We start from the raw sequence: 26295 nt of genomic DNA on the forward strand, positions 1-26295 counted from the left end.
CCCTCCCTGCCAGCCAGGGAGGAGGGAGGCTCCAACTTTGTTGCTTGGCTGTGTTGCTCACCCAATAAGGAGTCTGAGAACGACTGGGGGGTGGAGCTAGCATGCCATGTGTGTGGCTAGTTAATGCAAAGTGAGCGAGTTTTTGAATGCTGGACGCCATTTTGTTGCACGTGCTGCTGCAAACTTTGCAGTGCAAAGCCAGGCCAGGGAGCCATCTTAAGTTGAGGCTGCATAGGCATTGTGGTGCATGTGAGTCAGTTGAACCTCTGGTTACAAAGTTGGTTGGACAGTGTTCTCGAAGCTACCAGCATGAGTTTGACCAGACTGCAGGAGGACAGGAAGACTGGAGTGCCTGGAGGTGCCTGCAGGTGAGGCTGCAGGTCCCTTATTTTGGCTGCTGGTCCCTTATTTTCAAGGCTGCTGGTCCCTTATTTTCAAACCTGTAAGTTGACAGCTATGCTAACCCGGTACCGTTTCCCCTGAAACCGACCAGCTAGATGGCTCTTTGATTGGTTCAATCAATCAAATCAATCAAATGTTTATTCGGCTTTACGCCCATCATGAAACACAACACAACAAAACAAATCAAATAAAACAGCGGACTCGTACAAGCCACAAGTAGTATAACACAGTTCACAACTCACAAGGACAAATATTATATTAATATTATTTGATTGGTTCATTACTGGCGTATTTTGCCTACAAGGGGCATCAGGCACGGCACTTCTCTCTGCTCCTCGACTCTTTCAATTTTCACAACAGCCCTGTGAGGTAGGGCTGAGCTGAGAGAAGAGCAGCTCCCCCCCCCCCGCAGGCCACCCGCTGAATTTCCTGGCTGAGCGGGGATTTGAACCCAAGTCTGCCGAGTGCTAGGGATGCGGGTGGCGCTGTGGGTTAAACCACAGAGCCTAGGACTTGCTGATCAGAAGGTCGGCGGTTCGAATCCCCGCAATGACGGGGTGAGCTCCCGTTGCTCAGTCCCTGCTCCTGCCAACCTAGCAGTTCGAAAGCACGTCAAAGTGCAAGTAGATAAATAGGTACCGCTCCAGCGGGAAGGTAAACGGCGTTTCCGTGCGCTGCTCTGGTTCACCAGAAGCGGCTTAGTCCTGCTGGCCACATGACCCAGAAGCTGTACATCAGTTCCCTCGGCCAATAAAGAGAGATGAGTGCTGCAACCCCAGAGTCGGCCACGACTGGACCTAATGGTCAGGGGTCCCTTTACCTTTACCTTTACTGCCGAGTGCTAGCTGGATGCCCAAACCCAGCGGCTCCTAAAGGAGGCGATGGGGCAGCGGGCGGGCGGGGGGGGTGCTTGTGCTGTAAATGGCTACCCGATTTTGACAAGCTGGTACCACTGGAGTAAACCGATCGATTCCATTGTTCAGTTAAATGAGCTTTGATTGCACGTTGAATAAACGTGCAGTTAATTGTTACGGCTTGGGATTTTATTGCGCTATTGGCTTCCATAGTGGGTCGTCATGCAAACTGCTATTCTGAATACTGTTTTTTTGTAAACTGGGGGGCGGGGAGCGAGGATGTGTTTATAAATATATAAGATAAAAAAGAAATAAAATAAAACCTAGATACAGCAACAGTGTTTTGTGTTGTGTAGGCTCCTAGGATGGAAGCCTGCTCCCTAAAATATCACTGGTTTGCTCATTTCCATATATAGGGTGCCTACATTCTGTTATTTATAATTATTAGCAGTTTGCATCATATATTTACACCTCTTATTATTTCATGTTATAGCAAGTTTCTAGAGACTAGATTATGAGTCTTTGTAAATTGTGTTTCCAAATGAACTTTTCTTATTGCCAAATGCCAATGTGTTTGCATTATTAAGTTTGTTACGAATAAAAAATCATTTTAAGTTAGAGCTGAATAATTATTTCACTATCAATATACTTCTTCTTAATTGTACTAAACTATTAATAAACTTCTTCTTAATTGTATTTCAGTTCAACAATTACTTTGATAAAATACATACAGTGGTACCTCGGGTTAAGTACTTAATTCGTTCTGGAGGTCCGTTCTTAACCTGAAACTGTTCTTAACCTGAAGCACCACTTTAGCTAATGGGACCTCCTGCTGCTAAAGCGCTGCCGGAGCACGATTTCTGTTCTCATCCTGAAGCAAAGTTCTTAACCCGAGGTACTATTTCTGGGCTAGCGGAGTCTGTAACCTGAAGCGTATGTAACCTGAAGCATATGTAACCCGAGGTACCACTGTATTTTGTGATGTGCAAATGGCTTGAGATACCTGTTAGGTCCATAAATGACCATATAGCATATATTCAACACACACAAAACCAGCGACAATTTGTTGTTGGCAAAGGACGGCTGGACGTAGAAAGGGCCCCGCTATCTTCAGTAGCTTGGGACGCAGGTGGCGCTGTGGGTTAAAGCCTCAGCGCCTAGGACTTGCCGATCGAAAGGTCAGCGGTTCGAATCCCTGCGGCGGGGTGCGCTCCCGCTGCTCGGTCCCAGCGCCTGCCAACCTAGCAGTTCGAAAGCACCTCCGGGTGCAAGTAGATAAATAGGGACCGCTTACCAGCGGGAAGGTAAACGGCGTTTCCGTGTGTGGCTCTGGCTCGCCAGAGCAGCGATGTCACGCTGGCCACGTGACCCGGAAGTGTCTCCGGACAGCGCTGGCCCCTGGCCTCTTAAGTGAGATGGGCGCACAACCCCAGAGTCTGTCAAGACTGGCCCGTATGGGCAGGGGTACCTTTACCTTTTTATCTTCAGTAGCTTAGGGCTTCATCAAACCTAAATCCAGGCCTGTGCAGGTGGCTGCAAAAACCAGCTCTCTGACCTCTGGAAACGGCAGGTGAAAAAAAATCATGATAAGCCACAGCAGCGTCCCGTCTCTGCTGCGCTTGCTGCTCTGCGTACATCATCGGTTTCGGTTTTACTAGTGCAAAGACCTCATTGCCACCCCGAGGGAAGAACCGTCCTTCCCAACCTCTTTCTCTCCCCTGCTCTGTTGCTTCACCATCCTTCCAGTAAGAAGCAGCTACAGATTTGAAAAGCGACTGGCTCAGCTGAAGCCAGAGAGATAGAGAAATTATTATTTTAAGTTCTCAAGAAGCGGCAGAGAACACCCCTATGGGGATCCCCGGCCGATTGACAGCTGCTTGGCCGGCACACCGTCTGGCAGCCCCCAGCTTCCACCCGCTGAGGACACCTCCAGATTAGGAGAAAAGGGAGGTCGATACAGGAAAGCCCCGTCCCTTCCGAAGACACGCTGCCAGCCAGAGCGGGCAGCGCTAGCCAAGGCGGGAGGCTAATCTGGCAGGCTTGCGGCGCCCGGAAGGATCGTATAGAACTGTACAGCTGGGAAAGGGACTGTGAGGTTTGAACTACTCCAACCCCTGTGCAACAAAACGGTCTTTTGCCCAGACGTGGGACTCGAACCCACAACCTGGAGACTTAAAGAGTCTCGCGCTCCGCCGGCTGAGCTATTTCAGCTTCGAGAATGTAAGGGGAGCCGTGCCGGATCAGGCCAATGGCCCATCTAGTCTGGGATCCTGGGTGTTCAGCAGTATGCAGATGACACCCAGCTCTACCTCTCCTTTAAATCAGAACCAGTGAAGGGGTGAAGGTCCTGTGTGGGTGCCTGGAGGCGGCTGGAGGATGGATGGCGGCTAACAGATTAAGGTTAAATCCTGACAAGACAGAAGTAGTGGCGCCCACCCTGTGGAACACCCTCCCTTCAGATGTGAAGGAAATAAGCAACTATCCTATCTTTAAAAGACATCTGAAGGCAGCCCTGTTCAGGGAAGTTAATATTTAACGGTTACTGTTTTTAACACTTGATTGGGAGCCGCCCAGAGTGGCTGGGGAAACTCAGCCAGATGGGCGGGGTAGAAATAAATCATCATCATCATCATCATCATCATCATCATCATCATCTCACGGTGACCACCCAGAATTCAGGAATCGAGCCCTCTCCCCTCCTGAAGTTTTCAGCAACTGGTACTAGGCGCTGCATGAAAAAGGGCTTTCTTTAATCTGCCCTGTTTATTTCGTCCAGAAATGGTTGTTTCTGAAAACTCAACAAACACCCTTTTTCTAGTTTTTAAGAAATGGGGGGTTGGGGAATCGTCCACCAACGTGCGGATTCGAGCAAAGCTGGGTGAGAACGGCCGCAGGAAGAGAAGAAGGGGAGGGCTGCAATCGATCACGTCTACAATCTGTGATTCAATATGTAGTGGGGGGGGGGGGAGAAGAACATCTGTTAACACCTCCCAGGAGGCTTCAGAAAGTAGAATTTACAGGAATACTCTCGAAAGGAGAAAGAAAGAAAGAAAAAGCACAACGATTTCCAAGCAGGGGCGTAATCCGCAGTGGAACTGGCCGTGCAACCGCGCACCGGGAGGCTTGCTGTCAAAACAGGGGTGCCAGCTTGGGTACCTCTTCTTCTTCTTCGCCCCTCCTCACCCCGGTGCCCTGGCATCGCTGCCCCAGACAAGGGGGGCTCTTTCCAAAACACTGCAGTAAATTGAAGCCCGAGCCATTGTCCCACTGCCAGGGTTTTGGGGATGAGTTATGCCCTGGTACATAGCTTGTCAAAAGTATGAGCTGCAAACATAGGTGCTTGGGCAATTCGCAGGAAATCGGGAAAAGATTCCGGATGGATCCCCAATACCTTTAACTATACATTGAGGGGGGGGCAGTTCTTGCAATGGCTGGCCTTCTGCGGCTAACCTTTCGACTTCCTCGCTGCTCACTTTTGTGTGTGTGTTTTTTTTAAAATAATCCCCCCCAAAAAACTTCTTCTATTTTGTGCCAGTGACAATAGTTTTTATGTTAAAGAGAAAAGGAGAAATACAGATTGTTCCTGTTGTTTCCCCCTAAAAATAAGACTAGAGTTTGTACCTTGGATCCCGAACGCCTTGGTACTCAGACGTTTTGGCTCCCGAACGCCGCAAACCCGGAAGCGAGTGTTCCGGTTTGCAAGCATTCTTTGGAACCCGAATGTCGGACGCTACTTCCGCAGCTTCCGATTGGCTGCAGGAGCTTCCTGCAGCCGATCGGAAGCTGTGCCTTGGTTTCCGAATGTTTTGAAAGTCAAACGGACTTACGGACTTCTGAGGTAAAGTAAAGGTAAAGGGGCCCCTGACCATTAGGTCCAGTCGTGGCCGATCCCGGGGTTGCAGCGCTCATCTCGCTTTACTTGCCGAGGGAGCCGGCGTCCAGCTTCCGGGTCATGTGGCCAGCAGGACTGAGCCGCTTCTGGCGAACCAGAGCAGCGCACGGAAATGCCGTTTACCTTCCTGCCAGAGTGGTACCTATTTATCTACTTGCACTTTGACGTGCTTTCGAACTGCTAGGTTGGCAGGAGCAGGGACCGAGCAATGGTAGCTCACCCCGTCACTGCGGGGATTCAAGCCGCCGACCTTCTGATTAAAATTTGACCAGGTCTTCATTTCAGCTCTGCTGGCCGGCTTTTGATATGAATGCCACACCCAGCATCTGAAGGGCTATCTCAGGGAAGGTGGAGCAAGCTTGTTTTCTGATGCTCCAGAGAGTGAGTGCCAAACCAACGGATTAAAATGTCAAGGAAGACGTCTCAGCTCAGTATGAGGAAGATCTTTCTGAGGGAGAGAGCTGTAGGGCAGTGGAAACAGCTCCTTCGGAAAGTGGTGAGCTAGTTGGGCGTTTTAAAGAAGACCATCATTCTGCCACAGATTATTTAGCCGTGGTTCCTGCACTGCAGGGGGCTGGACTAGATGGTTTTTGGTGGTTCCTTCCGACTCAACAATTCCGTGCTTCTATGTTTTTAAGAGTTGGGAGTTTGCAAACCCTGGCGTGCAGCTGGAAGGGATTCCAGGCACCGGCACAGTATGTATGTATGTATGTATGTATTCATACATACATACATACATACATACATGCCCTGTCCATCCGGCTAGGTTTCCCCAGCCACTCTGGGTGGCTCCCAACAGAATATTAAAAACACAATAAAACATCAAACATTAAAAACTTCCCTAAACAGGGCTGCCTTCCGATGTCTTCTAAAAGTCAGACAGTTGTTTATTTCCCTGACATCTGATAAGAGGGCGTTCCACAGGACAGGCGCCACCACCGAGAAGGCCCTTTGCCTGGTTCCTTGCAACCTCACTTCCCACAGGGAGGCAGCCACCAGAAGTCCCTCGGAACTGGACCTCAGTGTCCAGGCTGGACGATAGGGGTGGACACACTCCTTCAGGGATACTGGTCCAAGGCCATTGAGGGCTTTCAAGGTCAGCACCAACACTTGGAAACGTCCTGGAAGCCAATGTAGGTCTTTCAGAACTGGTGTTATATGGTCTTGGCAGCTGCTCCCAGTCCCCAGTCTGGCTGCCGCATTCTGGATTAGTTGCAGTTTCCGGGTCACCTTCAAAGGTAGCCCCATGTAGAGCGCATTGCAGTAGTCCAAGCAGGAGATAACCAGAGCATGCACCACTCTGGCCAGACAGTCTGCGGGCAGGTAAATGGGTTCTAAGTCCCCGCAGGGTCCTCCTAATGTCCGCGTAGAATACATCAGGGAGGGGAATGTCTGAGGCCGCTGAGATCCACTGCCCAAGTAGACTATAGTGAATTAAAATGGGAAGGTGTAGCCTGATACGAATAAGGACGCTTCCACGGTATGTGGTGAACCAGGCAGCAATGCTGGTGCCGCAGAATAGGGGGACAGCGCAGGGAAAATGACACCCAAATGATATACACTGGCTCAGCCCGCCCCGAGCCAGCGCTTCCTGAACTCCATTAAGCAAGGTCGAGAATTTAAAAGGGAAGCAGCCGCCAGCTCGCAGGCAGGCAGGTGGAGGTCAGACAGGGTCGCTCACCCCTGCTCCATAAAAACGTACTCTCTGCCTGGCAAGGCAGTATAATCTGCATATGATGGCAGAAACGTATCGGGGAGGGGGCAATGCACACACACACACACACACACACAAGATCACGGAACAGTAAGGCTGGAAGGGGTCCCCCAAAGGTCATCCAGCCCAACCCCCATGCGACGCAGGAACCACAGCAAAAAAACCTCAGGCAGCTGGCGCCCCCAAGCTCTTTCTACAAACATGCCACCTTTCCAGGAGGTCCGTTCCACCGTCAAACGGCTCTCGCCACCAATAATTTCTTCCCGAGTCGCCGTTCTTCAATAAATCAAGGTCCCTTCCAATGCTACGGCTCTGATTCTGTTTTGCTACACCATTTACAGTGGTACCTCAGGTTACATACACTTCAGGTTACATACACTTCAGGTTACAGAATTTGCTGACCCAGAAATAGTGCTTCAGGTTAAGAACTTTGCTTCAGGATGAGAACAGAAATCGTGCTCCGGCGGCGCAGCAGCAGCAGGAGGCCCCATTAGCTAAAGTGGTGCTTCAGGTTAAGAACAGTTTCAGGTTAAGTACGGACCTCAGGAACGAATTAAGTACTTAACCCAAGGTACCACTGTATGTTCCTTTTCCTTTTAAAAGAGTTTGCCAAGGACAAATGAAGGCAATGCTGTCTCTTTTCTATTTTCTATAGCGTGAAACAAATGCAGTTTAAAAGAACTGATGTCTACGGACATCCCGTGGGCTGAACTCTTTTATTTCGCGCACCGAAGCTTTGCGATAGCCGGTACCTCTCCCGCACCGTAGCACTTACTGGTTGTCGCTCAGGAAAGATGGCGCCGAGTACGAAGCCGATGAATAGGGCGCTTGAGTCCACCAACTGGAAGCTGAATTCTGAAACTACAAATGAGGCAGATTCAGTAACGGGTCGCTCACGACGAGAACGACTCAAACACACAACACGTAGCATAGCAGCAGTTACTGAGGGCTGTACCCACGTCAGGGATGTTGAAATGGACGGGCATGACTAACCATGTGATGGTCACCTCCAGGCTTGACTACTGTAATTCGCTCTACGCAGGGCTGCCCTTGAAGCTGTCCCAGAAACTCCAGCAGGCGCAGAATGCTGCAGCGAGGCTCCTCATGGGGTCTCTGCCATGGGAGCATATTCACCCAGTGCTTTTCCAGCTGCACTGGCTCCCGGTGGAGTACAGGGTCAGATTTAAGCTGCTGCTTTTTACTTTTAAAGCCCTTCACAGCCTAGGACCCTTGTATCTACGGGATTGCCTCTCCCGGTATGCCCCACGGAGAGCCTCAAGGTCCATATATAGCAACACCCTAGAGGTCCCGGGCCCTAAGGAAGTTAGATTAGCCTCAACCAGAGCCAGGGCCTTCTCAACACTGGCTCCGGCCTGGTGGAACGCTCTGTCTCATGAGACCAGGGCCCTGCGGGATCTGATGTCTTTCCGCAGGGCCTGTAAGACAGAGTTGTTCCACCTGGCCTTTGGCTCAGAATCAGTTTGATTCTCTCCCCCTCTTTCTTTTTCCTTTTTCCTCTCCTCCTATGAAGAGATTACTCCCTAATTGTTTTAATGTTGTATCTTAATCTTTTAAATTGTATTTTAATCAACTTGTTTTTATTATTGGTTGTTAGCTGCCCTGAGCCCGGTCTTGGCTGGGGAGGGCGGGGTATAAATAAAAAAATATTATTATTATTATTATTATTATTATTATTATTATTATTATTATTAACTCGGGTTCCCCATCATTTCAGGGGGTCTACTCACAAGTAGAACTTAGTTGGATGCAGCCCTGACGGAGATGCAAAAACACTCAAGAAGGGGGCAAGGCAAGGCAAGGCCACCGAGGTGCATGTTTTGGGGAGCGAGTTCAGAGAGCCTGATAAGAGGCATGGAGGGTTGTGTCTCCAACCCTGGTGACCCCTCACTCAAGGTTTATACAGGCGTCACGTCCCCCCAATAAATAAATACAGTTGTACCTTGGAAATCGGACGGAATCCGTTCCGGAAGTCCGCTCGACTTCCAAAACGTTCGGAAACCAGATTGTGGCTTCCGATTGGCTGCAGGAAGCTCCTGCAGCCAATCGGAAGCCCCGCTGGGCATTCGGGTCCCAAAGGAAGGTTCACAAACCGGAACAGTCACTTCTGGGTTTGCGGGGTTCAGGAGCCGAAACGTCCAAGTTCCAAGGTGTTCGGGATCCAAGGTACGACTGTGAATTAAAATCTGGATGTGGTTGGAGAGAATCCTCGTGGCTCACGAGGAGACCCTTCCCGGAGTCTGGAGAGGGCAGAGGAAGCCCCAAAGCTTCGATTCTAGCTGTGGATATTTTGGGGTACATTATTTTTGGCACGGATTGAAGAGAGGGCGGCAGAGAGGGCGCTTAAAGGGCGCTTAGAAGGGGCTCCCCACTTTACATGATTTCACCTATGCGTGTGGGGAGTCCGGAACACAACCCCCGTGTCACTGGGGGGACATTCTGTGTGCCAAACCTAGGAGATGACCTCAGCTCCTGGTACCAATTACTCTGGAGCAGAACAATACAGTAAAACCCTGAGGTCCAGCTCCGAGGGCCTTCTGGCAGTTCCCTCCCTGTGAGAAGCGAGGTTACAGGGAACCAGGCAGAGGGCCTTCTCGGTGGTGGCACCCTCCCTGTGGAATGCCCTCCCAACAGATGTCGAGGAAATAAACAACTATCTGACTTTTAGAAGACATTGGAAGGCAGCCCTGTTTAGGGAAGTTTTTAATGTTTGATGTTTTATCGTGTTTTTAATATTCTGTTGGGAGCCACCCAGTGTGGATAGTGAAACCCAACCAGATGGGCAGGGTATAAATAATAAATTATTAGTATTATCAGTATTACTCACCTCTAGGGTGGGCATGCTTAGTTGGGCCGGAAGGGTAGGCACCCCGCAAAACATGTTGACCGGCTGCTGGTGTGTGCAAGGCGGGTGGAAGCTTTTCCCGCCATCCATGGTGAGGGCCGAAGAGGGCATCAGGCTTCTTGCCGCCTCATGGAGGAAGCCGGGGATGAAACGAGGGGTCCTGACTTGTGCGCGGTGGATGCGGAAAGGAGAGTGAGAGGCTTCACCGGCACCCTCCTAGCTGCAACATGCCCTAAAGGAGCGAAGGAAGGAGGAAGAAAAGACGCTTTATTGTCCCATGTAACATGAGTCCTCTGATGTGGGATTTGAGCTGCGTCTTGCAAACCGTCTGATCTTACGTTCTACAATTTCATTTTTATATATATATATAAATTTTGTGTTGGTTCTTAACATACGAAATTATAAAACATACCACACAAAATGATCACAAATACAATCTTACTGGACTTCCATCAGCACCTCTGATTAACTTCCGTCTTACATCACTTCTTATGCAATTTCCTAACTTAATACTGGACGCGGGTGGCGCTGTGGGTAAAAGCCTCAGCGCCTAGGGCTTGCCGATCGGAAGGTCGGCGGTTCGAATCCCCACGGCGGGGTGCGCTCCCGCTGCTCGGTCCCAGCGCCTGCCAACCTAGCAGTTTGAAAGCACCCCCGGGTGCAAGTAGATAAATAGGGACCGCTTACTGGCGGGAAGGTAAACGGCGTTTCCGTGTGCTGCGCTGGCTCGCCAGATGCAGCTTTGCCACGCTGGCCACGTGACCCGGAAGTGTCTCCGGACAGCGCTGGCCCCCGGCCTCTTGAGTGAGATGGGCGCACCAACCCCAGAGTCTGTCAAGACTGGCCCGTACGGGCAGGGGTACCTTTACCTTTACCTTTAACTTAATACTGTCTTTATGTCTCTTAACCTATCTTCTCTCCATTTCCATTTTAACAATATTTCCATTCATAATTCTCACAGAACTTCTTGCAAACCTACAAACGTCGTCTGAGCATCACAAATACTTTTCAAGTAGTCAGTAAATTTACTCCAGTCTTCGGTAAACTTCTGGTCCCTCCGGTTTCGGATCCTTCCTGTTAGTTTGGCTCGTTCTACAATTTCATTCAGCCAGTATGGGTGGAGAAAGCTGATTTGATGTGTATTGGGGCTGAGACACCTTGCAGGTTCTCCCAACCCTGGGCTGCGTGTTAGAATCGTGGGGTGGGAGGGGACCGCCAAGGGTCATCCAGTCTGACCCCCTGCATTGCAGGAATCTCAGCCACAGTTTCCATGGCAAATGGGCATCCAACCTCTGCTTAAAAACACCCAAGGAAGGAGAGTCCCCCACCTCCCGAGGGAGACCGTAGTGGCGCTCCAGCAGAGAGATCTTCCTGCAGCTCACAATGACTCCAATTTTGCGGAGAACCCACAACCACAGTGGCTGCCCTCAACCTCCATCGCCGGAGGCTGAATGCTGGGGATCCCAAAGTCAGGAGAGCACGGCTGCAACGGCGGTGAGGTCCCCCTCCTGCCTGTTTCCCCTCAGTTTGGCTGCTGCGCGAACACGTCACAGGCCTCTGGTCGGAGCTAGGGTCTCTCTGAGGAGATTTCACCCCTCCCATATCCAAGAATCTGCTGATGTTCTCTGCTGATTCTCGAGAGAAGAGGGGGCAGTTTCTGCTCTCTACTTATTCCGCTCCAGCCTCACATCAAAGAAAGAGAGAGAGACTGAGTATTAGAGAGAGATCGTGTGTATAGATAAGGTTGCTGCTAAGAGCAGCTGCAGACACTCAGTGCAGTTCAGCTTTTTCGTTTAGACCTCATTTAGCTCTGTACATGGGGACGCAGGTGGCGCTGTGGGTTAAAGCCTCAGCGCCTAGGACTTGCCGATCAAAAGGTCGGCGGTTCGAATCCCTGCGGCGGGGTGCGCTCCCGCTGCTCGGTCCCAGCGCCTGCCAACCTAGCAGTTCGAAAGCACCTCCGGGTGCAAGTAGATAAATAGGGACCGCTTACCAGCGGGAAGGTAAACGGCGTTTCCGTGTGCGGCTCTGGCTCGCCAGAGCAGCAATGTCACGCTGGCCACGTGACCCAGAAGTGTCTCCGGACAGCGCTGGCCCCTGGCCTCTTAAGTGAGATGGGCGCACAACCCCAGAGTCTGTCAAGACTGGCCCGTACGGGCAGGGGTACCTTTACCTTTACCTTTAGCTCTGTACATAGTTGTGTATTATAGTTGTAGATAGAATAAAAGAAGATATTCTACAGAGCTGCTCTCCGAGTCGTTTATGCTCTGCTATACTCTGCTGTGCAACGACTGTCTTCTTGTTGGAGTGAATCCGGTGCTCACAACTCTAAGCTGTGAGTCCACAGCACTTTGACCTGTTCCTGTGCAGAAGGTGGTCTCTGGAAGTGCTACCCAGCTCGCCTAGCCCAGTTGGGGCTGAAGTGTGTGAGTCCAGTTGGTGGCACTGGCTCAAGGGCGATGCTGACACTCTCCTCCTGATGTTCAGATAAGGGTCTTGAACCACAGGGCCTGGGAACAACTCCGCGTGATGCGCCAGAGCTCCGAGGCAAGAGTCTGTGGCCTGGGGAACAGCCGGTTTCGCAGATCAGCTGCTGCCACCACCTCTGCCTTGAGGTCTAAAATGCCTGGAATTCCTTGGAAAGCGACAAAGCTACATCGTCAGGACTGATTTCGCAAGCCGGGTTTCCCCTTCTGTCTGCGACAAACGGAAAGAGAAACCAGCTGCACGAGGGCAGCCAAAGGTACCCGAAGATTTGCAGGAACTCTGCTGTGAACTCTCACCATTAACAACTTCCATTCCAGACGAATGGCTCACCTTTAAAAAGGCTAAGCTAGTGATGTATGGAAGTGAAAGCTGGACCATAAAGAAAGCTGATCGCCGAAGAATGGATGCTTTTGAATTATGATGCTGGAGGAGACTCTTGAGAGTCCCACGGACTGCAAGAAGATCAAATCTCTCCATTCGGAAGGAAATCAGCCCTGAGTGCTCACTGGAAGGACAGATCCTGAAGCCGAGGCTCCAAGACTTTGGCTACCTCATGAGAAGAGAAGACTTGAATTATGATGCTGGAGGAGACTCTTGAGAGTCCTAGGGACTGCAAGAAGATCAAACCTCTCCATTCTGAAGGAAATCAGCCCTGAGTGCTCACTGGAAGAACAGATCATGAAGCTGAGGCTCCAAGACTTTGGCCACAGTGGACAACAAAATACCGCTGGCAGTGTTTCTCAGACTTGGGTCCCCAGCTGTCGCTGGACTACAAACAGTGTTCGAAATCTCCTAGGCGCGTTTTGCAAGTGGCACAGATCCAATTGCGACCCTGTGGAGATCTCTGGACGCCAGGCTGGCTACTGACATCTCCATCTGTTCCTTGCATTAATCTCCCACCTTTTTCTCCATGGTTCACCCCCCCCCAAGTTAATCCCTAAAACAACCCTGTGAGGTAGGTCAGGAGGCTGCGACTGTTTCCAAGGTCAACCTGTGAGCTTCCTGATGGAGTGGGGATTTCAACCATCATCTCCTAGGTCCTAGTCTGACCCTCTAACCACTACACCCTACTGCCTTCCTAGAGTCCTTCTGCCATGCGGCAGATCTATAAACTAAGTAGGTAAATACCAGATTTTTCGCTCTATAACACGCACCCGACCATAACACGCATGTAGTTTTTAGAGGAGGAAAATCCGTAGGCATGCCACCCATAGGCATTTCCTCCATAACACGCACAGACATTTCCCCTTACTTTCTAGGAGGAAAAAAGTGAGTGTTATGGTGCAAAAAATATGGTAAATAGGGAAGAAAGAAAAATGTCGCTTAGAGAAGGATCTGAAATACTTAATTGAAGCCTGAATTTGTTCATTCTGGATTGTATTATTTGGCGTTTTAATGTGTTGTCAATTGCTTTCTTTAAACTATAAAGCGGTATAGAAATGAATAGTAATAAGAAATCTTGTTGTAAAAAAGAAACGGGGCCTGGACTTTCCATTGTGGCGAATGCAACCTAGGTTTTAAGGTGCCATTTGACGATTAGTTTATATATCTGAGTTTCTAATACTGAAAAAATGAGGTGTCAAAGACAGACAGAGAGAGGGAGTTAACGTCACAAACTTTTGCCTCTTTCCCACTAAGTGGTTTCATCCCCATGGCATCCGGCCCCCGACAGATCACTGCTAACGGATTCTGGCCCCCAGGAGGGAATACGCCTTCCAGCTTGGCTCAACAGGACAAGCCTTCCTGAGAGCCAGCTAGCCTGATTTTCTACAGGTCCACTCCTCTCACCTGTGTAGGAAAGTGATTACCGTATTTTTTGCTCTATAAGACTCACTTTTTCCCTCCTAAAAAGCAAGGGGAAATGTGTGTGCGTCTTATGGGGTGAATGCAGGCTGCGCAGCTATCCCACAAGCCAGAACAGCAAGAGGGATTGCTGCTTTCACTGCGCAGAGATCCCTCTTGCTGTTCTGGCTTCTGAGATTCAGAATATTTTTTTTGTCACTAGGTTTTGGGGTTTTTTTTGTCACTAGGTTTTGGTTTTTGTAAAACCAAAAAAATATTATTTTAAAAAATAATGATTACTGTATTTTTTGCTCTATAAGACACACTTTTCCCCTCCTAAAAAGTAAGGGGAAATGTGTGTGCCTCTTATGGAGCGAATGCAGGCTGCGCAGCTATCCCACAAGCCAGAACAGCAAGAGGGATTGCTGCTTTCACTGCGCAGAGATCCCTCTTGCTGTTCTGGCTTCTGAGATTCAGAATATTTTTTTTCTCGTTTTCCTCCTCCAAAAACTAGGTGCGTCTTGTGGCCTGGTGCGTCTTATAGAGCGAAAAATATGGTATTTCTGTTGTGCCTTGGTTCATGCACTGAAGAAGGCCGCCTGGAAGCCACCGTCCCGTCCCCTGTCCCCCCGCTCACTGCTGTGAACCACATGCACCCCCAGCTTAGCACTGTGCCCAGAGTCCTTTGCCAACGCTCAGCCTTTCCCGCTTCGAGGCGCCCTGCTAGCAAAACCTAGGAAGTTTGCAGAAGCCACAGCCATAGTCCTAGGCTCTGTGGTTTAACCCACAGCGCCACCCGCGTCGACCTTACAGCACATTGAAAACGTCAAATAAAACAATCCAGAATAAATTCAATCCAAGCATCAAGGGAAATATTTCAGATCCTTCTCTAAGGGACGTTTGGCTTCCCCCGGTTACCAACCCGGCATCCAGAGATCTCCATGTGGTCACAATTTGACCTGCCAGTCACAAAACGTTCCTGGTGCCTGGCTGATTTCTAACACTGCAGTGGTCTGGTGTTGGTCCTCCTCTCTGATAATTTGAACCCGTGTTGAGGCATTCAACCTTCCGTCTTGGGGGAAGCACTCTGGAACTCCCTGTGTATTGACAAGTGCCTTTCCTGTTCTCTTTTGGGCACTTGGTAAACACATTTTTGTTTAGGCAAGCCTACCTCAGTGCTCACTGGAAGGACAGATCTTGAATGGATCCAAACTACAAGAAAGAAGATTCCACCTAAACATTAGGAAGAACTTCCTGACAGTAAGAGCTGTTTGACAGTGGAATTTGCTGCCCAGGAGTGTGGTGGAGTCTCCTTCTTTGGAGGTCTTTAGGCAGAGGCTTGACAACCATATGTCAAGAGTGCTCTGATGGTGTTTCCTGCTTGGCTGGGGGTTGGACTCGATGGCCCTTGTGGTCTCTTCCAACTCTAGGATTCTATGATTCTATGATAGTATCGCAGAACTATCAAGGCGGAAGGGGCACCGAGGGTCATCCAGTCCAACCCCCTTAAATGCAGGAACCTTCTGCCTAACACGGGGCTCAAACCCTCGACCCCGAGAGTGAGTGTCTCATGCTCTACTGGACTGGAATTGGAGCTGGGAAAGCGGGGGAGAGAGAGGAGGAAGACACCGAATAATTTAAGGTTTGGGAAGCTTTAAATCTCTCGCTTGGCTTTCTTCCTAAGCGACCGACACATGGCTTGTCCTTTACGAGCAAAGCCATCTCCTTTTTTACGACGCCGTTAAAAGAACGCAGATAAAAGATAGTAGCTGTTTAAAAGGTGTCAGTCTGTGCTCTTGAAAGACGTCCAGCCGTTCCCAGCTGCTGGGGCCGCCAATGTCCTTTCTCATTACAGTGGTACCTCGGGTTACATACGCTTCAGGTTACATACGCTTTAGGTTACAGACTCCGCTAACCCAGAAATAGTGCTTCAGGTTAAGAACTTTGCTTCAGGATGAGAACAGAAATCGTGCTCCGGCGGCGCGGCAGCAACTAATGGGAGGCCCCATTAGCTAAAGTGGTGCTTCAGGTTAAGAACAGTTTCAGGACGGACCTCCGGAATGAATTAAGCACTTAACCCGAGGTACCACTGTACTTTAGAACCACAGAACTTGTAGCGCTGGAAAGGGCCCCGAGGGTCCTCTATTCTGACCCCCTGCGATGCAGGAATCTTTCGCCCGGCGTGGGACTCGAACCCACAACCCGGAGACCAAGAGCCTTGTGCTCTGCAGACTGAGCGATATGGACACTTTATAAGAACTGGAAGGGTCCAAACTAATTGGAAAAGCTTGCAAATAACAGACAGGCTTAGGATTTAAATACGTAATGTGACGAATTAATATGTTTAATGCTGAATTGCAAAGAAAGGAAGATGTCAAGTGATTAAGTTAATTTTTAAAGAATATAGGTTTTGGAAAACCGTCAAAATGATATACACTGAAATTCAAACAGGGGGATACAAGGAAGTCATGTAAGAATGTTATTAAGTTTGGTTTAAATACGGTTGAGATTTATGTTTGTTTTAAAAAAATATCTGGAAAATTGATTTAAAAAAATATCTGGAAAATTGATTTAAATAAATTGGAAAAGAAGAACCGAAAAGGTCCATATGCTATTCTCCGTGTTCCCTTCAGCGGCAGCAAGAGGCCCTGGAGGAGGGCGGCAGAAAGTCCCCCCCCTTAAAAAAAATAAAAACAAGAGGGGTGCATGATCTAATTCAGGTTTTATTTAGTGTAAGCATGTCGTTTATTCTCTCTCTCTCTCTCTGCGTAAATACTGTTGTTATTATTATTATTTATTAAATTTGTATTATTATTAATTAATTTTTTTAATCGTGTTTTTAAGTTGCATTCATTCAACTTGTTTTTATTATTGGTTGTTAGCCGCCCTGGCTGGGGAGGGCGGGGTATTAATAAACATCATCATCATCAATTGTCGCCTGCTCTAACTGGCAGCTGCTCTCCCAGAATCGCGGGGTCTTTCCCGTCAACCGCTCTGCAGTCCCCTTAAAAAAAAAAAAAAAAATCTGGAGATGCCATGGTGTAGAAGGTAGAATGGAGGTAGAATTCAGCATCATTGGACGGGCGGGGGGAGAAATCTGAGCATTTTTTTAAAATGTTCAAGTTTCTAGCCCTCAAGCTGCTGGGCCGATATACCCGTGGCGTGGAATCTCACAAAAGAGGCGGCCAGTTCTTTTTTCCTCTTTTTCTATTTTGAAAACGGCGTTCCAGGTTCCCGGGAGCAGAGCAGATTATGAATAGATTATGCAAAACCACCGTATGGAGGCAACCGTTCTGCATAATTCATGCAGGACGAAGAAGCGGAAAAAGAAATATCTCTCTGTACAGACAGGGGTTCGAGAAAGGTGAACTCGGACTTACGGTAGATTCCCCCCCTCTCAAAGGCAGCCAGACGGTGGTACCTTTGATAGGATCACAGAACTGTCAAGCTGGGAGGGACCCCAAAGGTCATCCAGCCCAACCCCCTTGCAATAATAATAATTTTTATTTATACCCCACCCTCCCCAGCCAAGGCTGGGCTCAGGGCAGCTAACAAGCAATAATAAAAACAAGTTGAATGAATACAACTTAAAAACAAGATTAAAATACAACATTAAAATATTAAAATGCAGCCTCATCACAGGAGGAGAAAGGAAAAAGGAAGAGGGGGAGGGAATCAAATTGGCTCCAAGCCAAAGGCCAGGCGGAACAACTCTGTCTTACAGGCCCTGCGGAAAGAAATCAGATCCTGCAGGGCCCTGGTCTCATGAGGCAGAGCGTTCCACCAGGCGGGAGCCAGTGTTGAAAAGGCCCTGGCTCTGGTTGAGGCTAATCTAACTTCCTTAGGGCCCAGGACCACTAGGGTGTTGCTATTTATGGACCTTGAGGCTCTCCGTGGGGCATACCGGGAGAGGCGGTCCCGTAGGTACGAGGTCCTAGGAACTTCAACTAAAGAATCCAAGACAGGTGGCCCATCTCTTTATCTCTTCTTCTTTTATACCCCAACCTTCCTCCACAAGGGGTGTCGCACACAGTTCTGCCCCTGCTTGCCTCCTCGCACCAACCCTGAGAGGTAGGACAGAGAGGAGGGGTGGGATGACTTATTCTCAGGCTGAGGGCCACATTCTGCACCAGGTGGGCCACATAACAGTGGCTGGCAGGGCCAGAGGGGAAAGTGAGTAGGTGCAATGAAGGCAGATCTCACTCTTGTACAGTAGGCTTGTTTCTAAACACACAAACTTCTCTATCCTCCATCCAAGCCAGGGATAGGCAACCTAAGGCTCGTGGGCCGCAAGAGGCCAAATCACCTTCTCAATCCAGCCCGTGGACAGTCCGGGAATCAGCGTGTTTTTACATGAGTAGAATGTGTCCTTTTATTTAAAATGCATCTCTGGGTTATTTGTGGGGCATAGGAATTGGTTCTTTTTTTTTTCTTCCAAAATATAGTCCGGCCCCCCACAAGGTCTGAGGGACAGTGGGCTGAAAAAGTTTGCTGACCCCTGACCCAAGCCAACAAAGAGTTCGAAAACACGTTCCAGCCAGGCCAAACCACCAAAGGAGAATCCACTGGCTTCCTAGAGTCTGTCTGCTGGGGGGCAGCTCTATAAATGCAGGAACCAGACTTATTGCTCCATTGTAAAAGGGTAACGGTAAAGGGTAAAGGACCCCCTGGATGGTTAAGTCCAGTCAAAGGCGATTATGGGGTTGCGGCACTCATCTCGCTTTCAGGCCAAGGGAGCCGGCGTTTGTCCGCAGACAGCTTCCCGGGTCATGTGACCAGCAGGACTAAACCGCTTCTGGTGCAACGGGACACTGTGACAGAAACCAGAGCGCACGGAAACGCCGTTTGCCTTCCCGCCGCAGCAGTACCTATTTATCTACTTGCACTGGTGTGCTTTCAAACTGCTAGGTTGGCAGGAGCTGGGACAGAGTAACGGGAGCTCACCCCGTCACGGGAATTCAAACCGCCAACCTTCCGATCGGCAAGCCCAAGAGGCTCAGGGGTTTAGACCACAGTGCCACCCACGTCCATTGAGGCCAATACTGTCAACACGGCCGGCAGGGGCTCTCCTCTCTTACAGATCGGGAGTTTCTCCCAGCCCTGCCAGGAGAGGCCAAGGATTGAAGTTGGGGCCTTCTGCACGCATAGCAGATGTTCTGCCACAGAGCCGTGCCGATCCAATTGAGCTTCCATGTTCCATGGCAGCGTACCTGAAAGGACAGGTGCAAAAGGCGAATGGGGTAGGCCTGTGACTTTTTGTATTTGTGAATTTCTCAGCAGCTAGAGATGGTCAGAAAAGTGGAGCGAGGCAGATTCTTGGTGCCTGCAATTCTTTATTTCTACACCTGCAGTGGAGTCTTTTTCTCTTTTTTTAGCCACTACTTCTACTTTTTAATACGGGTTTGCTCCTCCTTCCCCTTCCCCCCTCCTTTTCCCAACTTTGCAAGAGCTTTTGATAGGAAATCTGCAGCCGGCGATTCCCGTAAGAGCAGCTTAAGCCGGGCTTCCTTTACTTACGTTTTACGAAGGGTAACTTATTATGAAGAGTATAAAATCAATAGCGCAGAGGGAGAGAGAGAGAGAGAGAAAAGAAAAAGAGACCTCCCTGTTATTATCTGCTTTGCCACCCGCTCCTGGAACACTTAAGATTTCCAATTTAGGGTGAAGCTTCCTTCAACAGAGAACACTCGCTCCGGTTGAGAAAGAGAAAGTTTGCCTGGTTATACCGGAGCCGAGCGGAGCAGATAAATTCCAGAACAGCAGCCAGGGGTGTGAGGGCGGCAAATAAAAATTCTGTTTCAAGTTTCTAGCCCTCAAGCTGGAATGGGAACTGAGAAAGTATATTATCAGCAGCAGCCGGGGGAAATGTCAGAATCTCGTGGTAGACCAAGTTTCTGAAGCTGAGGCGAGTGGGATTTTGCTTTGACCTGCACAGCTTAAGCAAGCCGAGCAAATTCACACCATTTATTCTACCTTTGCCAAAGACAACAGGAGACATCAGCGAGCTTGCTCCTGTGTGCAGCGTGTCAGCATTAGGGGCAGGGGGAAAGAGAATAAAAAGAAAATAACCTATTGTCTTAATCCCCTAGGCCTGATCGCTTGGAGAAAAGGTCTTGCTCGCCATGGGAGCTTCCGGGAGTCCGCAGCACAGAACCATCACTTCGTTCTACGTTCCAAATGCAGTTTGAATAATTCTCTCCCCCACGAATTTGCCCAATTCTCTTTTAAAGCCATTGAGGTTGGCAGCTGTCCTTGCCTCCTGCGGAGGGAGTTCCACAGTTTAACTCTGCACTGCGTGAAAAAGGACATTTACCTGTCCCAATAAATCGGATGCCCTTTATAATTTTATAAACGTCTTCCTTGCCCTACAAAGCCCCAAATGCTGCAACCTCGGTTGCCCTTTTCGGAACCTTTTCCGACTCTGCAATATCCCTTTTGAGGAGAGGCGGCCAGAACGGCCCGTAACATTCCAAACACGGTTGTGCCACAAGCTTGTACAGTGGTGCCCCGCAAGACGAATGCCTCGCAAGACGGAAAACTCGCTAGACGAAAGAGTTATCCGTTTTGGAGGTGCTTCGCAAAACGAATTTCCTATGGGCTTGCTTCGCAAGACGAAAATGTCTTGCGAGTTCCTGCGGGGTTTTTTTCCTCCCCCCCCCCCTTTTCTAAGCCGCTTATCCGATAAGCCGATAAGCCGCTAAGCCGCTAAAAGCTGATAAACCACTAATAGCGTTAATCCGATAAGCCGTCAATGGGCTTGCTTCGCAAGACGAAGAAACCGCTAGACGAAGAGACTCGCGGAACGGATTCTTTTCATCTTGCGAGGCAGCACTGTATAAAGGCATTAATGACATCAGCGCTTTTACTTTCAGTTCCTTTCCTAATGATCCCTAGCGTGGAATTTGCCTTTTCCCCTCGCAGCTGCCACACACTGGGCGGAAATCTTCATCAATCCAAGGCTCCTGGGTCAGCCACAACTAGTACAGACACACAGACACACACATACACACTTGCCCCAACATCACTCTGAACTGTGTAGGCCAGTGGCTTTGAACCGTTGTGCCATGGCACCCTGGGGTGCCTAGAATGATGGTCAGGGGTGCCGCGGGCAACACTGGCCTCTGTCCCTCTTTCCTTCACTCCCTCCTCTGATGCCCTCTTGCATCTCTGCCTCCCAAAGGCTTGCATGGCTGGTTGTTGCAGCAGCCCTGGCTGCAAGCTCCCCAGGCGAATGGTGCCTCTGGGGCCGGCCAGGGGGTGCTGGGTGCCAGGGGCTGAGGCAGCCTCGGAGTAAGCAAGCAAGCGGGCGAGGGAGCCCAGTCCGCCAGCCCTTGCTGTTGGGAATGGGCAGACAAGTGGGAGGCCGGGCAGCCAGGCAGGCACCATGCTGGCGTTTCTTGTGCTTGCTGTGTGCAAGGCCTGCCTGGGAGCTGAGCGCCCAGTGCCGAGTTGGAGCCTTTCTGCCATGCAGGCCCGGCAGCGCCGGCTGCTGCCCCCCAAGGTAAGGTGCTGGCCTCACATTCAACTCTGGCCAGTCTCCATTGGGCCACTAAGGCTGGGGGAAATCCTCTTCCCAGGCCCCTGCGGGGCAGTGCAAGAAGGCACCTCTCTTTGGGCGAAGCTCAGAGATCGGGGCAGCAGCAGCGGCTGCCCTGAGGACTCCCAAGGAGAGGGGAGAGGAGAGGAGGCCGAGGGAACACTCCACAAGGGAGGGTGTTCGGAAAAGAGTGAGGGGCTGCCAGCTCTGCAGGGAAGGGGGGACATAACTGGGCTCCTGAGCCCCATAGGGGTGTCATAGGAAAAGAACGCATTTGGTCAAGGGAGCCGTGGACTCAAAAAGGTTGAAAACTCTGGCCATTTTGCTCAGTTCTCTGCAATCTGGAGCTCTCTGCAATCTCTTTTTGCTTTAGCCGCCCCGAACAATTGCAGGGACGCTTCCTGGATGCCCGAAATGTTTCTCCGGCCGTGCGAACGGAGCGGTCAGCCTCCCGAACAGCGAGACTCTTGCTGAACCAGCGTTCCCTAACCGGCACACCGAAATATGATCCCTCTGGGGCAATATTCGATTGCCCGGTGTGCGTTTAGAGGGTTTAGAGGGGTGCCCAGCAGCTTCCAAAGAGGCAGTGTTTAATTATCCCAGCTGATAAGCTCTCAGCCGGCTCTGATAGATGGGACCACGGGCAGAGCGACGGTAAAAAGAAAACATGCTGCGAACCCGAAGGGTCAGGGTGGGGAGTAGTGATTTATACGTTCTGAAAATGCACGTGGTACAGCTCTTCCCCCAAGGGCCGTGCCGTTTCAGAGAACGCGGTTGGCGGGAAACTGGAGTTTTAGTGCTTCGCCAGCAGTACGCAGCGCAGGGAATACTTGCCTCACCTGTGGGAGAATCACAGAGTTGCAAAGTTGGAAGGGACCCCCAGAGGTCATCCAGCCCAACCCCCTTCCAACCCCAGGAACCTCAACTAAAGCACCCAAAACAGGTGGGCTCATCTCTTTATCTGTTCTTCTTTTATACCCCAACCTTCCTCCAAGGTGTGTCGCCTACCCTGTGAGGTAGGCCAGGGAATACAGCAGGGTTGGGGGACTTTTTCTCAGGCTGAGGGCTGAATTCCCAACCGGGAGGGGGGCACATACCAGTGGCTGGCAGGGCCAGAAGGGAAAGTGGGTAGGTGCAATGGAGGCAGAACTCACTTTTGTATAGAAGGCTAGTTTCTAAACACACAACCTTCTCTATTCTCCATCCAAGTCAACAAAGAGGGTCATGTACAGTGGTACCTCAGGTTACATACGCTTCAGGTTACAGACTCCGCTAACCCAGAAATAGTGCTGCTTCAGGTTAAGAACTTTGATTCAGGATGAGAACAGAAATCGTGCTCCGGCGGTGCGGCAGCAGCAGGAGGCCCCATTAGCTAAAGTGGTGCTTCAGGTTAAGAACGGTTTCAGGTTAAGTACAGACCTCTGGAACGAATTAAGTACTTAACCTGAGGTACCACTGTAGTCTAAAACCCACCCCAACCATGTAGGAATCCCAACTAGCATCCGTCTGGGAGAGGCTGGTTAGGCCCACCCAGGGGACATGGGAAGAAGGGGGGAGCGTTCACACATGCACTGCTATGTAGAAGGGGCCGTGGCTCTTTGACAGTGCACTGCTTCGTACACAGAAAGCCCCAGGTTCAAAACTCCTGGTATCTCCAGTTCTGGCTCAATATAAGGCATCTTTCTATGTACCTATTTAAAGCATTGCTTTATTCCGAATAATGAGGACTAGCGTCTTGCTTTGTTTTTAGGGAAAGGAGCGTTGCTCAGTGCCGGAACATCTGCTTTGCATGCAGAAGGCCGCAGGGTTCAATCCGCAATAGGTCAATTCCAGGTAAGGATGCGAAACGCACCCCACACCCACAAGCCTGGAAGCTGCTGCTGCCAGTCGGTGCAGACAATATCAAGCTATATGGACCATTGATCTGACCCGGGAGAAGGCAGCTTCTTGTCTCCACTGAAGTAAGTCTGGCAGACCTAAATCGTTTTACTTCTGGTGCAACCTGAAGTTTCAGGGTGGGCTGCATCAACTAAAAATACACTTTTAAGAAAGGGGGGGGGACAATCAATAAACCATGAAACAGACGCAATAAAAGCATAATACGTTGCAGCTAAGAATTGTGTCTGCAGGGAGGGCGACTAAGAATTCATAGGTCAGGATATAAGGATAAACGTTAAGAAGAACTTTGAGGCGGCAACAGCTGCTTGGCGGCAGAACGGATGCCCTCGAAAGGTTGCAATCAGAGGTTTGATGGCTGTCTGTCCTTTCGCTGGGATCCCTACACTGCAGGAGGCTGGGCTGGATGACCCTCAGGGGTCCCCTTCCAATGCTAAGATCCCGTGATTCTATGAGGAGGGTGCCCCCTTTTCTAAATCCCGTACAAAGGGCAAAGGAGCAACCTCAATTGGCAACGTGGCTTTTACCCGTCGCCCACCGGTGCCCAAGCCTACAAGCGCTGCCAACAATGTCCTCATCTGCTACAAGCTCACACCGGTCGCTCCTTTTGCTGAGAAAGCAGCTTGAGAAAAAGGTCTCCGTGCCTCCGTCTCCCTGGCCCTGTCGGTAGAGGAACCTAGGAGACTCGCTCACCAACACAATACTCTTCAATATACAAACTCGGCCCTCCAGATGTTTTCATAGAATCATAGAATCCTAGAGTTGGAAGAGACCACAAGGGCCATCGAGTCCAACCCCCTGCCAAGCAGGAAACACCATCAGAGCACTCCTGACATATGGTTGTCAAGCCTCTGCTTAAAGACCTCCAAAGAAGGAGACTCCACCACACTCCTTGGCAGCAAATTCCACTGTCAAACAGCTCTTACTGTCAGGAAGTTCTTCCTAATGTTTAGGTGGAATCTTCTTTCTTGTAGTTTGGAGCCATTGCTCCGTGTCCGCTTCTCTGGAGCAGCAGAAAACAACCTTTCTCCCTCCTCTATGTACAGATAGGTAGCCGTGTTGGTCTGCCATAGTCAAAACAAAATAAGAAGTGTGCATGCACACGAAAGCTCATACCAAGAACTAACTTAGTTGGTCTTTAAGGTGCTACTGGAAGGAATTTTTTTATTTTGTTTTCCCTCCTCTATGTGACATCCTTTTATATATTTGAACATGGCTATCCTATCACCCCTTAACCTCCTCTTCTCCAGGCTAAACATGCCCAGCTCCCTTAGCCGTTCCTCATAAGGCATCGTTTCCAGGCCTTTAACCATTTTGGTTGCCCTCCTCTGGAAACGTTCCAGTTTCTCAGTGTCCTTCTTGAACTGTGGTGCCCAGAACTGGACACAGTACTCCAGGTGAGGTCTGACCAGAGCAGAATACAGTTTTGAGACTACAGTTCCCATCATCCCTGACCACTGGTCCTGTTAGCTAGGGATGATGGGAGTTGTAGCCCCAAAACATCTGGAGGGCCGAGTTTGCCTGTGCCTGTTTTAAGCCAACCAGCCAGAAGATCAGCAACCAGATTTCCACTCAAAATTTGACGGCAAAGGGAAAACCACAGAGGCTGCCTCTCCAAACTCCAAAAACGCTAGGAAAAAATGACAAACAGGCAAGCAACTTTCAAACATGACAAGCCTTTTAACTCTGACTTCCTCAAGGCAACTTCTCCATTTGCAGAGGAGCAATTTTTTTTACCAGCGTAAAGGTTCGCTGGCTCGCCGCTGCTTGATTAGCGGCTCAAGGATAAGCTTTTTGCTCTTTCGTGAGTTTCTACCAGAGGTCCCGCGAAGATGCAAAATGGCATTTGCAAACTCCGCGACCCAGCCTCGGATGACACAGAGCCTCCGGGAAGATTTCCGCTGGCTGATAAGTACGGCCCGCAGTCAGATCTTATCTGGGATGTCGTAGCCACACATCTCTGACTGGCTGTGACTACCGATTCCATGTCAGGACAGAAAACCCGCAGGATGAGTTCCTGGGCGATGAGATCCGACTTCCTGGAAATCCCAGCTCTCTTTAAAAATAGTCCCTAGCTGAATGGCTCCTGATCAGGAATACTGCGCCAGTGGATTTCCTGCACTGGGCAGCACAGTTGGACTTGGCGAGCTTTGATGCCATTTTGGGGGAACCAACGAGCACGATCTGGGCACGAGAGAAACACTCTCCTCTCCTGCAGTTTCCGGCAACTGAGAACCCAAACCACTCTTGAGGGCAGAGACAGAGCACAGCCAGAGTGGCAAGCAGCCCTCAATAGCCCTCTTCTCCTCCATTAATTTGCTTGATCTTCTTTTAAAGCCATCCAAATTGGCGGTCACCATTGCGTCCAGTGGGAGAGAGTTCCGCAGTTTAACTCTCACTAGGGCCTCAGGCAGGGATGCGAGTGGCGCTGTGGGTTAAACCACAGAGCCTAGGACTTGCCGATCAGAAGGTCAGCGGTTCAAATCCCTGCGGCGGGGTGAGCTCCCGTTCCTCGGTCCCTGCTCCTGCCAACCTAGCAGTTCGAAAGCACGTCAAAGTGCAAGTAGATAAATAGGTACCACTCCGGCAGGAAGATAAAGGGCGTTTCCGTGCGCTGCTCTGGTTCGCCAGAAGTAGCTTTGTCATGTACACCGGCTCCCTCGGCCAATAAAGTGAGATGAGCGCCGCAACCCCAGAGTCGGTCACGACTGGACCTAATGGTCGGGGGTCTTTTACCTTTAGGGCCTCAGGCAGAGAGAAGTCTGTCCCCTTTCTGTGCTTAGCTTGAGATGTAATCAGAGGGCCCTTGGCTTTTGAAGCAGGAAGTCTGCTAGTGGGCCTAAGGCCCATCCCCTTGGCCCCGAGGTT

General features: G+C 50.1%; 1 protein-coding gene across 2 annotated transcripts in view; it reads right to left on the reverse strand.

Moving 5' to 3' along the window:
- The window catches only part of SBNO2 (strawberry notch homolog 2), a 113808-nt gene that overhangs the window by 68140 nt on the left and 19373 nt on the right, over nucleotides 1-26295 (reverse strand). For both annotated transcript variants that reach the window (XM_079960441.1, XM_079960440.1), the window contains exons 2-3: nucleotides 9708-9957; nucleotides 7638-7723 (exon numbers count right to left, since the gene is read on the reverse strand). In XM_079960441.1, the coding sequence (XP_079816567.1) occupies nucleotides 7638-7723; nucleotides 9708-9836 (215 nt within the window). In that variant the 5' untranslated portion in view covers nucleotides 9837-9957. The remainder of the gene's footprint in view (nucleotides 1-7637; nucleotides 7724-9707; nucleotides 9958-26295) is intronic.

This window comes from Podarcis cretensis (assembly GCF_951804945.1).
Source record: "Podarcis cretensis genome assembly, chromosome: 18".
Taxonomy (NCBI): domain Eukaryota; kingdom Metazoa; phylum Chordata; class Lepidosauria; order Squamata; family Lacertidae; genus Podarcis; species Podarcis cretensis.